Genomic DNA, 15,859 nt, shown 5'->3' with positions numbered 1-15,859 from the left:
GGGGCTGATGGCTGCCACAAGAGTGAGGAAAGAAAAGGCTTCAGGGTAGCATAAGAACTTAAGAATGATAAGAAAAACAATAGGCCTTTTCTGTTCCAATGACTTGCAGCTGTTCAGACAGTGGAATCATGCTTCATTTTCGTATCCACCAACTTAGCTCTTGTTTATTCCAGATATTCATCAAGGAGTCATTTTCTCAAACATGACACAAACTTTTAAAACAAACATAAGCCTCCAATGAAACTAACAAAAAAATGTAGGCGGGAACTCAGAGTGAAATCAGCTCAGGAGAAATGACACAGCCCATATTGAACTGAGCTTGCAAAGAGACAGGGAGTGACTAGAGGCAGCTGCAAAGAGAACATGGCAGGGTGTCATATCCGCAGCGTCCTGGTGACTGGCTCCAATCGGGGAATTGGCCTGGAGCTGATCAAGCGTTTTATTGGGAAACCAAACCCACCAGAAGTCATCTTCGCCACCTGCCGGGACCCAGAGGGAGCGCGAGCGCAGGTGAGACGCAGCCTTTTTGCTTAGCTGAACTTTGTTTTAGAAAATGTTCCCCAAAAATGCACAGAAGAAAAGCAGGTTTGGATGGCAGATCCCATGAAAACCGAGTGAGTCTGTTACAGGGTTTTCCAGATGTATGTTCCTCTGCACCCCAGAAACCTCCTGCCCTGTTAAAACAGGGAACTGCGCAAGTTGCAATAGGAGGCCTGATTTGGACTGAGCCCAACCCTAACGCTGCTGGGCCCAATTCTCCGCTGCCCTGCACCCTCTGCAGAGTGGGTGCAACTCTGGGGTGCTGGATGTGGGGAGCTCCCTCCACACCCAGAGACAGTCAGTCCGCCTCTGCACTCCCTCTGCACCCAGAAGGCCCCCAGTCACTGCTGCTCAGATGCTGCTCCTGCAGCCACTTCTGCAACTCTCCTGCCGCACATTGATTCTACGCAGCTCTACTGCGCGTTGTATCACTCGCTTGTCCCCGTTATCATCTCAAGTACAGGCCCCTCACAGAGCAACAGTTAGAACGGCACAGACATGGTAGCCGGGAACTGTGGCAAGGAGCCTGGCAAACTGCCCAGTCAGAGCCCCAATTTGTTACAAATCCATAGACGTGGGTGCAGGGGGTCCTAGGCAGACCTGGCTGATAGTCAAGAAGTACTCAGACATCTCAATCCAAAAAGTACGTGATTTCTGCCCAACCACCTCACCGCCTCTGAGATCCTAGCCCTCCTTCCCCAACAGTGCTGGGTCTTTATGGGGGAAGTTAGATTTGCCTGGTGTGCCATAACCTTCCTATAATAGTAGCCCTCACCATGATTCTTCTTCCTCTCTAGCTCCTTAGGGTGTGTCTACACTGCAGTTAGACACCCGCGGCTGGCCCATGCCAGCTAATTCGGGCTAAGGACTGTTTAATTGTGCTGTAGACATTTGGCTAGGGCTGAAGCCTGAGCTCTGGGACCCTCCCACCTTGCTGGGTCCTGCAGCTGGGGCTCCAGCCCGAGCATGAATGTCTACACCACACCTTGGAGGGCACCAAAGGGTGACTGCTCTCCAGCAACCATCTCCAGGGAGGTGGCCAGTGACCCCTGCCTCCCCCAAATCTGCAAAAGACTTTTCATGGAGGGACAGACCAGGAGCCAACCTCTAGAGCTGTGTGAACAATGGATATTTTGGTTTGCTGGCAATTCCAAAAAAGCAAACCACCAAACAAAAATATTGTTTTGAGTCAAACCAAAACCAATTTTTACAAAAGTTTCAGAAATTCAAAAAAACCTATTTCGGGTCAGATGAACGGTATCGATGAAATGTATTGATTCTGAACATTTTTCAATGGTTTTGAGGGTTTTTTTTAAAAAAAAATAAAGGGAAATTTCCAAACAAAACTTGTTTCGAACTGAAGAAAGATTGAAACATTTCGATTCTTTTTCAGATTCTTCTCTAAAAACCAACACACATTCACAAACTTTTTTGGTGCTATCGAATCGGCATAGTTTTAGCCAAAAATTTTCACTCAGCTCTACCAATATCCCCAACCAGCCGCCTGGCCCCCATATGACAGGGCAAAAAAGGTTCCTACTTTATCACTGCCTGGTGCTAAAAGATGCCCCTTGACTACTTCTCAGTGGCCTGTAGGTAAGTGACCTGGGAGGTTCCACAGCAGTTTCTCAAGCGCTCCACAGGGCAATAATAAGAACAAGCATTCGGGGCTCTGGAGAGGAGGCCCCTGGCCAGCAGCTGGAACCAGAGACAAATCTGTTAGTGAGAGTGAGTGATGGGTCTGGGGAAGCAGGTGAGTGGTTGAGGCAGAGTGGGAAGGATGAGGGTGAGAGGAGAACAGCTCGAGAGGCTGAGGGCATGGGCAGGGAAGGAGAGCCTGGGGGCAGGTTACAAGAGAGGAGGTAAAAAAGAGAGGATGGATGGGGAAGAGGAGGGGCAGACAGAGGGGATGAACAACATGGAAGGTGTAGGGAAGGGGAAAGCCAGCTGAGGGACAGAATGGATGGGAAACAGTGTGGATTAGAAGCCCCAGGGAGAGGAAAAGCTGGGAGTTCATAATGCACCCACTCTGATGTTTTGGTTGCATGATAATCCAAGCTGCTTCCCATAGTCTTCACACAGAACAATGTCCTGGACCTCCCAGGCCTTACTAACTGCCACAGGCCCAGCTTCTGTTCTCAATGAAGCTAACACACCCCCACTGAAAGGAACAGGATTGCATGTGTGTGACAGAAGAATCTGTGCTATAGGGCTGTGTGTTCTCATCGCCGGGCTCTGTCTGATCGGGCAATTCAGTATTTGTGCCCATCTGTTCACTTGGATTCCATAATGCCATTTTATTTATTTTATTTTAATTTTTTTGCTTCCAGGAATTAAAGAATTTGGCTTCCAAGCATTCAAACGTTATGATTCTGCAGCTAGGTATGTGCTCGCCTCTCCCGCTCCAAACAGCGCTCTGCAGACACTGCACGCCCAGCTTTCCTTTAGCTGCTCTCTGCTCTGCGTTCTCTATGAACTCCACATTCATTCTTTTCCCGCTGCTTAGCATCTGACACGCCCATAAGCACTAGTGCAGCCAAATGGCCTGCAACTTGTTAACACGCTGACATTGCCAGTGGCCCGTAGCTTCTCCATGCTGCACAGGGCAGAAAGCTCAGTCACAGAGGCTGCCTGCCTCGTCTGGTAACCTGTGCCCAGCAGTGCACCTGGTTCTCCTTCTTTTAAGTCAAAGTTCAGAGCAGGAATGGATTATGCTCACCTTTGTGAGAATGACTGTGAGAGAAAGACAAACTAAATCCCACACAAGTCTGCAGACACAGTCTGATTGACGATAACGGGGTAGAATATGCCTGACATGTTCCTTACACAACATGCCTTAAGGTGGGGAGAGGTTGTCACAGCAACAGACCTTAGCTACTCATACATGACCATACACTACACCACGATGTTAAATGTAATCATTCAGCAGCAATTAGGTGATTGTGTTTCCAAGCTTATTCCAGTCTTTGTGCAGTTGTTCGCCCTCCCTCCTAACTTTCTCAAAAATACATCTCCCTTGGCCTGAAAATTCTCATAATTATTCTCCAGACAGAAATGGATTTTGTTTCGTTTTGGGTGTAGTTGGTCGGTCGCCCTCACGCACATGCAGATTCGTCTTTAGATTGTGGCCCACGTTTTAACAAATTCAGTTGAGAAAATGTCTTTGGTTAAAATAGTTCTGAATTTCAAAGAGGCCATTTGGGGTCAATGAGAGCTTGATTATGAGAAGACCTGATCACATACATCTGTCAATGATTTCAGCTGGACATCTCTAAAAAACAGGCCCAATGGTGTGTCAAGACAGGCACCTCAAATAAGTGACCACTTTTGGCCAAGTTCACACTGGACGTCTACAGCAGAGGCGGGATCCTGATCACCAGGTTCCTAATCCAGTGTTTTAATCACAGGACATAAATTCTAGGATCCTAAATCCCTATATAGGCACCAGAATGGACATGGTCTGATTTTCAGTGTGGTCCATCAGGCTACAAATATTCACATGTGACAAAATAGGGCTGTAGAAACCTAACTTTAGGCATGCAAGTTTGAAAATGTGTAGCATAGAACTGAACCACGAAAGCACTCAGAAGTTATCAGCCAAGGTTGTCCATCATTCATGAATTAAGAGTAAAGTTGTAAATTAATACAAAGCTAGTTCTGATAAAAGAGCTTCAGGTTGGCCAAAATGATCCTTCCCATCTCTGTACTGCACAAATCACCATTGCATCTTCTAATTAAATAGTACAAAGTTAAAAAGGGTAGATGCAGTCATGAAAGCAGCCACTTCAAATCTTCCCTTCTCTTTCCAGAAGAGCCTTCCTTAGCTTGCATCCAAACGTGCACTGCTAGGTGTAAGGGGCATTATCTGACTCTACCTTTGCACTTAAGATCTACTCAATAAATTCTTATTGCACTGAAATCTCCAGTTCAGTAAGCTAGAGATGTTGCCAGGAAGGCCCAGGTCTGGACTGGCTTGGCTTGTTCTCATTTAAAAGTGCCTTAGCATTAGAAAGATGTTCAGCATTTTTATCTTCCTGGGAAGAATTTATGAACTTTCACCTGCAACAGGAAATCCCGGACTGGGTTTGTGGTCCCTGCCTTGACCCCAGGAATGGGACACACATTCGAACAGTGACATGGCTAAAACTGGGCTGCAGGTTCTGGGTGATCCATCAGACTTAGGAGTAAGTCAGACCTCTGCTCAAAGCGCTAACTGAATCCTCTGTCAGCTGTTTCTTTTGACCAGGCTCACAGATGTGAACCCTGTTAGGAGAAAAACCAGGTGGAAGATCCCTGAACTATTACAGATGCGAAAATACAGGGCATTATTGAGAGCTCACCTATTGTTCCTGGTCTCTCCTATTATCTGGTCTGGATCAGAGCGATCTTGTCTCACAAGCCTCGCATAGCTCCATGGTCCCAAATCAGCATGCTCAGATTCCCAGCCATCTCCATCACGTGGTTCTGTGTCATTATTTTCATTAACGTGCCAGGGATATCTACCCTCTCCATGGCATGCCTGATCAGATACATGCCTGTGTTAGGGAAATCAGGGCTGGAAATCATTACAGATTATACCATCATTACATATGATACCCTGAAGCCTCGCTCCATCTTTTCCTGTTCTAGCAGAACTCAAAGGTGAAGTATAATTGCCAGGCTCACCAATTCACCCTGGGGTCTGAGAGCCAAGCAGCAGCACTGTAGGTTGACGGGGTAGCACAGGCAGGAGGAAGGAGATGATTTAGCCAGTGGAAATGTACACACACAGCAATGATGAAGCGTGAGAAGGAAGGAGCCCAGCCTGACGCTCAGGTCCTAGGCTAGCAGCTAGAATAAATGGATTTGATTCTCACTGACACCAAGGCCCCTTTCCAGCGCTGGCAGTGTCCCAGGCACTAGGGTAAAACAAGACTCAAGTCCTGCATCATTTTTTATGACATGTAAACAGAACACATTTGCTCTGAAGTCAGAAAGCAACAAACGAGCCGCATCGAGCCACTGCACCAGAGGCAGTGTTCAGAGCAGAGCAGCGTGTTAGCATCAGTTACAGCTGGCAGTGCATGGAAACACAAGTAATGCTGCTGCGACTTTGTCTCTGTCCATGTCATCCTTGGCCCTTTACCGCGTTCCCATCCCTGGTCCCAGTTCCAGTGATAAAACTGTGGGCTGTTTAGATCTTGCACGGTAGAAAGGCCGTGGAGATTTTCCTGCCCTTCTGTTTTCTTTGCATCTTTCCTAGCTACTGCGATCGAATTTGTAGACTTTGTTATCTCAAGTAATGTTAAGGGGCCAACCCAGCTCCCACTGAAGTCAATGAGAATTGGAGCCAGCCTGAATGCATAATATGAAACATTTACAGAACCAGGCTGGGAAGGGGTCGAGTGTCTCTAGCTGTAACCCAGAACTACCAAAGTCTTGGCTGTATTTATTTCACATAGTATCAGGAATGGAAGCAAACCATGCTCATAACCAGGCCCATGTTCTCTCTCCAGAAGCTACAGACCCAGGGAGCATCAAGGCTGCTGCAAAGAAAGCTGAGGCCCGTCTGGGAGGATCTGGCCTAAATTTGCTGATAAATAATGCTGGCGTTATGCCACCAAGTACGCTTGAGTCAGCGACTCCTGAAGATATGTTAAGCGTCTATAACATCAACGTTGTTGGGCCACTGTTAGTGACCCAGGTAAGAGCCCGCCTGACAGAGAGCTTTGGCTGACAATTCTTATGCTGGATTTTTTGTTTCAAAGCAAAAAAATGAGCTGAAGAGAGCTAGAATTTCACCCCTCCCTGCTTTAAAGGGAAGTGGCCCATTTATTATTATTAGAAGAGACTCCTCCGTATTCTGGTAAAGCACACAGATCTCGGTCAGGCTCTAACTCGTGCTAGGTGCTGTACAAACACAGAGGTGGGGGGGCAGTTGTCAGGGAGCTGGTCAGAGGAACAGACAGACACAGACCCTCCAGGAGGGTCTGAAGCAGTTGGGCCTTCCCAAGGCTTCCCCCAAATGCTTAGGTAATACAGATCCACGCATAGACCTTCTATTGTGTTAAACACCTTCTCTGCCATGCTTTGCTGTGGTCCTGCTGCTAAAATTAAACACTCCTTCCTTTTAGGAAGGCTGTTTGGGTCACTGTATTCATCACAGCTCACAGCGCGTGCAGGGAAGATTTGCAGATACAGCTGGGTGAAATACGGATTTTTTTGGTTCATTGGCAATTTTGAAAAGTTTAAAAAAAAAAAAAAGTCATTTTGGATCAGACCAAAAATGATAATTTTTGGCAAATCAAGAAGTAGAAGGAAAATTAATAATAATAATTACTGGTCAAAGCAAACAGTTCAATGTTGAGCATTTTTTTAAATTTTTTTTTTATTTCTTAAAGAGAAAATGAATGGAAATTTGAACCAAAATGTCATTTTGAAATGAAAAATTTAAATGTTTCAATTTCTTCAGAAATGTTTCAGCTTATTATCCAAAAAGAAATCAAGAAGAATGTGTGAAATATTTAATTGCCACCAAATCTGCATTTTTCACTGAAAACCAGTTTTGGTCGTAAAATTTTGTTGAGCTCTGCGTGCAGGTGCTGAGTTGAAAGGTCACAGCAGGTGCACAGGGAGCTGTAGCCTGAGACCCGATCTGAGAGCTGGGGAATCTCAAGACTCCCACCTGGGGAGGTAAAGGAACGAGGCCTAACACCTGATGGGGTGCGCTCAGAGACCAGAGAAGGGGGCAAAGGTGCAGCTGGCCTGGTAACACTGACACGTTCCATTCACTTTAATGGGGTGACACAGGCCTAGCAGAGAAAAGAATTTAATTCACCCACTTTTTATGCCATGGGTGGACCAGACATTGCAGGTCTCATCTAGATGTTTATTATTATTTATCAGTTAGTATTATCGCTTATACAGCATTGTAGATGGACCTGGCATTTTATAGCTGATAACTTACAAGGCAGAATAAAATGTAGTTCTTGCCTTAGACAGTTTATAGTCTGATGGCACAACCAGGTTCAGGAGAGCCTGCGGCAGGTGTCACTGGGACATTCTAGGTGGCAGAAGGAGTGGAGCAGATGGTGGTTGAGGAGTGGGTTGAAGGAGTTGCTCAGGGATAACTAATTGGGAAGCTGTTTCTAGCAAAAGGAGTGCAGTGAAGGGAGGGGGGAAATGGGGAGTGGGAGGAGGAAGCGAAGGGGAGAGCAGGTTAGGGGGAACACAGCAAATGGGACTGAGGTACGAGCAAATTTAAATCTGAGAAGCAGGCAAGTTTGTTATCAAGGACAAAATGACCCAGCATCTCCCCAGGCGTTCCTGCCCTTGCTGAAGAAGGCTGCCCAGGGAAGCAACCAGAAAGGCATGAGCTGCAGCAAGGCGGCCATTGTCAACATCTCCACTGTTCTGGGATCCATCGAGAAAACGCCTGAAACCTTCTTCTTCGTACCAGTCGTCTCCTACCGCTGCAGCAAGGTACGGCTCCCGCGGGCTAAGCAGTCGTGGGAGAGTCATTGCATCCACTAGTTCTCAGTCTGCAGGTAATGAATGAAGGTAATGACCATGCCGCAACAGTCACCTCCACGATGGCCCCAAACGGAATGTGTTTAACCCCCACTGGGCGAGTCCATCTCACTGACTGGGAGTGCACGGTTATCCATTTCACTCTGGGGTGGGATGTAAAATATTGCTACAGTCACCCCTTTTCCTTGGTGGCCTAACAGGGAATGTCCTCAGCCACTTATAATCCACCACATTGGCCAGACTCCTTCAGGAACCAAACAGATGTGAAGCTACAAAGCGGTTGAAAGCTTCCTACTCCTTCTCTAGGAAGTTTCTGCCCTCACAAGTTCCACCACACATTGCTCCGATGTTGCTAAGTCCCTTGATCTCACAATCTCCTTCTGCTTCCGCACTAGAGCTGGTGAATTCCTGTCACCACAGAGCTGTGCGTTTAGCTCCCTACAGGCACAGTCCCACCACAAGCCCAGCAGCCAGACTGGGGGAATTTCCTCCCGCACGTGCACACGGCTGCTCCCTCCAACCTGCCGAGCTTGGTTTTAAGAGCAACATTTTTCAGTCAGGCAGCGTCCTGCTCTCCTGAAGGGTCCCAAGGTGCTGAGCAAACACTGCAAATAAGGAGCATCATGTGTGGGTGCATAAAAAGCACAGGTGCCCGCCTTAGGCACAGGTACCCCAACGCAGGGGCCAGCAGATGACTGGCATGTAAAGCATTTGGGGATCCTTCAAGGATCATCTTAACTGAGAAGGCAGCTCTTTATTTACACTTCTCTGCTAACACGGGGAGGATTCCATACACCTCCACACGCTGCGCTCCCATGGGAACGCCCCTCTTACCGCTGTGGCCTCTCTCTCCCTGCTCTTACCCACTTCCCATGGAAGGCTCCTGCCTCTCCTCTCCCCTCTGCCGCCTTTCCTTGCCCCAGGATCTTCTTCCCCTGCCACTGCAGCACTTGGCCCCTGCACCCACCCTGGCTGAATCCCCCAGTTCCTGGCTATTCAGGTGGTGTGTTTTCATCATTCCCAGCTGCAGTGCTACACACTGGAGAACGAGCAGGGTTGGGGTGTTGTGCATGTGTGCTACTGTGCTCTGCCTCTGCTCATGACGTGCTTCCCCTCCAGGCTGCGCTGAACATGCTCACGAAGTGCCAGTCACTGGGGTACAAGGATGCTGGGATCCTGTGCGCTGCACTGCACCCAGGCTGGGTGAAAACTGAGCTGGGAAATTTTCAACCTGATGTGCAGGTAACGATGGCTCCCAGCAGCGCGAGATTGTCCGGGCTTCCCCGCCTTTCCTTTTACTCCAACTAGCAAAACCAGTGTCTCGATTTGCTGCTGCTGCTACTGTGACATATTTGTTGGCAGGAAAAACTGACTAGATCCAGATACTTAATACAGTGGCAATTAAATCCTTTGCCTAGGAGAAAAATGCCAGCAGCCTGCCAGCCACATCATTCAGGAAATAAAATGAAGCACTTCCTGCAAAAACAAGCTTCTGAAGCAACAGAGCGGGGGTGTGGAGAAAGAGTCTTCTTCAGGATACACCCTTGAGCCTCATCTGCCCTGATGATAGTTAGGAAATCCAGGACCAATGCATCTCCACCAGAGCTAAGCAGCAGCGTGAGGGCTAGCTGCTGGTGTTTCTACAGCAGTAGCATGTAGACCCGCACAGGGCAGGGTTAGACAACCGGCTGATAGAAACACCAGTTGCCAGTGCACGCTGGTGCACCTCCATTGTTAGCACCGGGGAAGCTAGGCTGACGTTAGTGCAATGGTGGATGTCCCAAATTGCAGCCTTTGAGACACCCTCATTCAGTCTGGAAATCAGTGTTTCCCAGTGAGATGACCCTTCCATTTCGTATGGCCAGAGCTCCCCCTTTCTGTCTGAATGGCCACTGGGATTTGGTAAATGTCAATCCTGGTGTGTCACAAGGTGGCTGGCCATTTAAGGGGAATTGGGTCAAGCTCACCTGTGGCAGATCAGCTACCTCTCAACTGGGGCTGATCCGCTAGGGATCAGGTGATTAGAAAAGCCAGCAAGTGGCTCAGTTGGGGTAGAGAGTTGTCAGGAGCAGGGGACTCTGGTGGGAAGCCCCTGGGTCAAGATGAATTGTTTCTGGTACCAGCATATGACTTTCTGGCAAGCAGCCTGTTGAATGGAAACCTTTATGGGTATGGACAGAAGAGGAAATTGAATTATTGATTCAGCTTGAAATAAAATATGCAGGGATTAGAAATATTAATAAGTGTATAGAAAGTGAATTAAAAACAAAAACAAATAAGCAAATATCAGATAAGAGGAGGGACCTGGCCAAGAATAAGGTTAAAAAGGATGAAGATTCTATGGTTTTATGGGAAGAGGGCGGGATGGGAGATATTTTAGAAGATATTCCTCCACGTGAGAAAATTAAACCTTTAAAAGATAAAATTTTAATTGATAGGTTTTTAACAGGAGTTAGGTGTAATGGGGCTCGTATTTTAGAGAAATTGGATTTTATTGAACAGCAATTAAATGCTTCTGCCACTGTAGCAGAAGGTTGGGGATTATTTGAGGAATTATGTAAATTGTTGATGAACTCTCCTCATGAAGATGTAGAGAATTTGGAAAATAATAAAGAAAATAATATACAGAATGATAATGGGAAACAAGGAAGAAAAGTGGGTAAGCCTCCTGATAAATATAATAGAAATAGAAAATATGCTGGGAGAAAAGCTAAATTTAGATTCTATCAAACGCTCTTTGAAAAAGATAAGAAAAGGTTGGCTAGGATCATTATGGGAGAACCTGATAAAGCGACATGTAAGATAGCAGTTAAGGAGATTGAAACCTATTATAAAGAAATTTTGGGTAGAGAAGGACATGGGAATACCAGAGGATGGCCAAAAGTAAAAGAAGTGGTAGATAATGAAATTTTAAATTGGCCTTTATCAATTGATGAAATTAGAGAAGCCTTAAGAGAGATTGATAATAGTAGTGCTCCTGGACCAGATGGAATTAAGGTTAAGGATTTATGGGATATTTATAATTTAGACAGTAGGATTTTAGTAAGGATTTTTAATATTTGGTTTTTAAATAGACAGATTCCAGAGTGTTTTAAAAGCAATCGTACAATCCTAATTCCTAAAGTCAAGGATCCACAAGAATTGAAGAAAATATCATCTTGGAGGCCATTGACTATTGGTTCGATTTGGATTAGGTTGTATACAAACATTTTAGCTAAAAGATTATCAAGTGCTGTTAAATTATGCCCCAGACAAAAAGGTTTTATCGCAGCCTCTGGCTGTGAGGAAAATATATCGATTTTAGAAAAGTTAATTAAAGGGGCCAAGAAAAATAAAGACGAAATAGCTGTTGTTTTTATTGATCTTGCTAAGGCATTTGATTCGGTTGGCCATGGGCACATTTTAAAGGGGTTAAAGAGATTTGGGATATCAGAGAGTTTTATTGATATTGTAAAGGATTTGTATACAGATTGCTACACTGAAATTAGTGTTGGTGAGGATAAGACAGAACCTATTTTAATTAAGAGTGGAGTTAAGCAAGGTAACCCGCTCTCCCCTATTTTATTTAATATAGCCATGGACCCTCTTTTATATAAATTGGAAGATGAAAGAGATGGTTTTATAGTGCAGGGTAGAAAGATAACTTCATTGGCCTTTGCCGACGATATCGCTATATTAAGTAGGTCCTATAAGGGGATGGTTAAGAATTTAAAAATTCTTAATCAGTTTTGTAAAAATTCAAGTTTAAAAGTAAATGTTAAAAAGACAAAGGGCTTTCATATTTTCCCAAGCATGGGAGCATATGTTATTAACCCAAAAGATAAATGGGGATTAGGTGATGAATTAATTGATTATATTCAACCTGGTGAGTCTGAAAGATATCTAGGTGCAAGAATAGATCCATGGGTGGGAGTGGCTAATAATTCCCCTAAGGAAAAGTTAATTGATTGGTGTGAAAGTTTATGTAAGGCTCCGTTAAAACCTGCGCAGAAATTGATAATTTTAAAAGTTTACATTTTAACGAGAGTTTTTTATGAATTACTTTTAATTGAGCCGCCACTTTATATGCTAAATGAATTAGATGTTTTAGTTAGGAACACTCTTAAAAAGATTTTACATCTTCCCCAGTGTACAACTGACGGGCTATTCTATGCTAGAACTAGAGATGGGGGTTTAGCAGTTACAAAATTTAGTACCCAAATTCCAAACATGTTAATTCGTAAATGGAGGAGACATATTGTCTCCAAAGATGATTGGATAGATTTCTCGTTTTTATATGCTGGGGAAAATTTAGTGGAGAAAATTTTAATATATAGTGCTAAAACGGCTAATCCTAAAACGTGGAGAGATGAAGAGTTTTTAAAATGGAGTAATTTAAGATGTCAGGGAATTGGTATTAAATATTTTAAAAATGATGGTATTAGTAATTCGTTTTTAAAATATCCTTGCTTGGCCAAGTCCTCCTCTCTGATTGCGGCATTGCAAACGAGAGCGAATGTTTTTCCCACCAGGGAAGCTCTAGCAAGAGGACGGAAGATGGAGGAAGGGTTATGTAGATGGTGTGGTAAGGTCAAAGAGACAATTCCTCATATCTCTGGTCAGTGCATAAAAATGAAAGAAGCAAGAATTAAAAGACATAATAGGATAGTTAAAGCACTAATTGATAAAGTAGGAAACAAAGGATGTAAAATTTGGATTGAACCTTACCTTCATTACCTTATTAATGATCTGGAGGATGGGGTAGATTGCACCCTCAGCAAGTTTGCGGACGACACTAAGCTGGGGGGAGTGGTAGATACCCTGGAAGGTAGGGATAGGATACAGAGTGACCTAAACAAACTGGAGGATTGGGCCAAAAGAAATCTAATGAGGTTCAACAAAGATAAGTGCAGAGTCCTCCACTTAGGAAGGAAGAATCCCATGCACAGCTATAGACTGGGGACCGACGAACTGGGCAGCAGCTCTGCAGAAAGGGACCTGGGGGTAACGGTGGATAAAAAGCTGGATATGAGTCAGCAGTGTGCCCTGGTTGTCAAGAAGGCCAATGGCATATTGGGCTGCATTAGGAGGGGCATTGCTAGCAGGTCACGGGAAGTGATTATTCCCCTCTATTCGGCATTGGTGAGGCCGCATTTAGAATATTGTGTCCAGTTTTGGGCCCCCCAATACAAAAAGGATGTGGACAAGTTGGAGAGAGTCCAGCGGAGGGCAACAAAAATGATTAGGGGCTGGAGCACAGGACTTATGAGGAGAGGCTGAGGGAACTGGGCTTGTTTAGTCTGCAAAAGAGAAGAGTGAGGGGGGATTTGATAGCAGCCTTTAACTACCTGAAAGGGGGTTCTAGGGAGGATGGGGCTAGGCTGTTCTTGGTGGTGGCAGATGACAGAACAAGGAGCAACGGTCTCAAGTTGCAGGGAGGGAGGTCTAGGTTGGACATTAGGAAAACGTTTTTTACTAGGAGGGTGGTGAAGCACTGGAATGGGTTACCTAGGGAGGTGGTGGAATCTCCATCCTTAGAGGTTTTTAAGCTGCGGCTTGACAAAGCCCTGGTTGGGATGATATAGCAGAGGTTAGTCCTGCTTTGAGCAGGGGGTTGGACTAGATGACCTCCTGAGGTCCCTTCCAACTCTAATATTCTATGATTCTATGATTCTATGATTCATAATAAAGAAGGGAAGTTGAGAAAACCCGACCTCATTATTGAAAAGGAAGGAGTGGTAGCCGTTGTGGATGTCACAGTTAGATGGGAAGACAACACTGACAGTGTGGAGGCAGCCCACATTGAGAAGGAGGCATACTACTCTGAGTTGGAGGAGGAGGTGCTGCAGCTCACTGGTGGGAAGATCATCCACTTCTTTGGATTTGTGGTTGGGGCGAGAGGTAAATGGAGTGAAAGAAATGATGAAATTTTTAAAATTTTAGGTATTGATAAATTTAAAAGTTTTAAAGAAAGTGTGTGCAGACTTGCTATGTATGCTACGACGGATATGTTGGCTCTTTTTAGCGATAAACAGTGAACCCGAACATTCATTTCGTGTATCCTGTGGATTTTAGATATATTTTAGATATAGATATATTTATTCTCCATATTTTAAATTTTATCAATGGGCTTTAGTTTTCATACTATTGACCTGTTGACTATGTTTAACTGTCCTTTCATGTAATTTAATTTAATTTTAAAATTAATTGAATAATAAATATTACTTATAGGTTAGATCTTGATTTTAGATTATCTTAGCTACTGAATACTAGATTGGACGGCGGACTGGCCGCATAGTAACCAGGAAAGGGCAGGTATTTACGCCTGTACAAATAATAGACAGGCCCCTACAGAAGGCTCCAGGTTAGGGGGATGAGGCTCTTGATGAGCTGCCCTAGATTTATGTGAAAAAGAAAATTCTTTAGGCCAGGAGTTCTCAGACCCCTTCAGGCGAGGGGATTCCAGACCAGCTTTAGAGGGTCACAATCACCCTCCCTTCCTAGAGGGCCAGGAGCCCTGTTGGCACATGGGGTCACCATAGGGAAGCGGTTGAGCCCCCCCATGCACTTAGCGCTTGGAGAGGAAAGTGCACTTGTGTTCCATCTCACATCCTGGCTTGACTGTTGCAGGCAGACCTGACGGTGGAGGAAAGCGTGAGTGGGCTCATGAAGGTGATTTGCAACCTCTCTGAGAAACACCATGGGATCCTCGTGAGCTGGGAAGGAAACACCCTGCCCTGGTGAGCGCCTGACATGCAGGAGGAAGGAATCAAGTGGCGGCCTCTGCCCCGCACTCTGGCAACTGTCTGTGCACGCGTCATGAATGTGGATAAATAAAAATCACTCCCTGGATTTGAGTCAGTGTTGAGTCCCTCTCCTCAGTCTATTCATGTTGGCTGGCTCTCCCGCTACACATTCACCTCTGGGCTGCTGCACTGCCCTGAGCCTTCCTGCTAGCCCCTGAGCTCGCAAGGTGCTAGCTTAGAGCCAGGAAGGCTGCACGCTAGGCCAATGCACGGAGCAGAGCAGAAGCATGCTGGGCCTGTAACCCAGAGGTCAATAGATCAAAACCATCCTCTTCAAGCACCTGGCTGGCTTCTTTTTCCTCCATCTGGGCAGAGCAGCAAGCATGTAGGCCTGAGGCCGGAGGCGGCGGCTGCCAGGGAGCTCCCCAGTGCGTCTTGCTGGCTGGGCTGAAGAGAAAGGAGCTGAGAGGCAAGGGCCTCCTCTCCTGGCCTGAGGCAGCCATGCTGCCCCATCCCACTTTGCTGCCCAGAGCAGCAGGTGGCTGCTGTGGGAGCACCCGAGGGAGGGTATCCAGACAGTGGGCAGCTAGGCCTGGATGGCAGGAGAAAGAGCCAAGGCTGCCGACTCAGCCTGCCATTGGCCTGTGTGGCTCTGCGCTCGGTCAGCCACGGCAGGCAGGGCTGAGGCCACGGCTCAGACATGGGCAGCCTGGCTGTGCTTCCCTGGTGGCGCTTGGGCTGGAGGATTAAGTCTAAGCTCCCCCGGCATAGGGGCTCAGAGCTGGGGTTTTGTGGTGTGGTCCCCACACTTGTCCAGCCACCAGGTCAACTCACTGAAGGCAAGAGGGCTGGTTCTGAGGTGGTACAGGAGGACCTTTCAGGCCCGAGGTAGGGCTACGGGAGCCAGCAAGGCACGTGGCCTTAGTGCTGTCCCTGGGTGGGCTTGAAGCAACAACATCCTTCCAGCTAAAAGCCAAACACGTTGACCCATCGCGCCACAGACACACTCCAGGCTAGTGTCTGCCGGGCCCGCTGCCAAGCATCCTGCGCCATTTCCTGCTAGCACCTGATGTCATAAGATGCTA

General features: G+C 46.2%; 1 protein-coding gene across 1 annotated transcript; it reads left to right on the top strand.

Annotated features, from left to right (window-relative positions):
- Positions 1-172: 172 nt before the first annotated feature.
- On the top strand, positions 173-14,909 carry LOC137148574 (C-signal-like). The gene is made up of 6 exons (XM_067541457.1): positions 173-510; positions 2,871-2,922; positions 6,036-6,223; positions 7,840-8,001; positions 9,169-9,291; positions 14,659-14,909. The coding sequence occupies exons 1-6, from the start codon at positions 364-366 to the stop codon at positions 14,770-14,772; spliced, it is 786 nt and encodes a 261-aa protein (XP_067397558.1). The 5' UTR covers positions 173-363; the 3' UTR covers positions 14,773-14,909.
- Positions 14,910-15,859: the final 950 nt, after the last annotated feature.

This window comes from Emydura macquarii, unplaced genomic scaffold (assembly GCF_026122565.2).
Source record: "Emydura macquarii macquarii isolate MOO-44397 ecotype Brisbane River unplaced genomic scaffold, CSIRO-AGI_Emac_v2 contig_662, whole genome shotgun sequence".
Lineage (NCBI taxonomy): Eukaryota > Metazoa > Chordata > Testudines > Chelidae > Emydura > Emydura macquarii.
This window is presented reverse-complemented; position numbering and strand designations above follow the sequence as displayed.

Coding starts and splice junctions, on each gene's coding strand:
- LOC137148574 (XM_067541457.1), top strand. CDS start 364: ATGGCAGGGTGTCATATCCGCAGCGTCCTGGTGACTGGCTCCAATCGG. Junction 511..2,870: donor CAGAGGGAGCGCGAGCGCAG/GTGAGACGCAGC, acceptor TTTTGCTTCCAG/GAATTAAAGAATTTGGCTTC. Junction 8,002..9,168: donor TCTCCTACCGCTGCAGCAAG/GTACGGCTCCCG, acceptor CTTCCCCTCCAG/GCTGCGCTGAACATGCTCAC.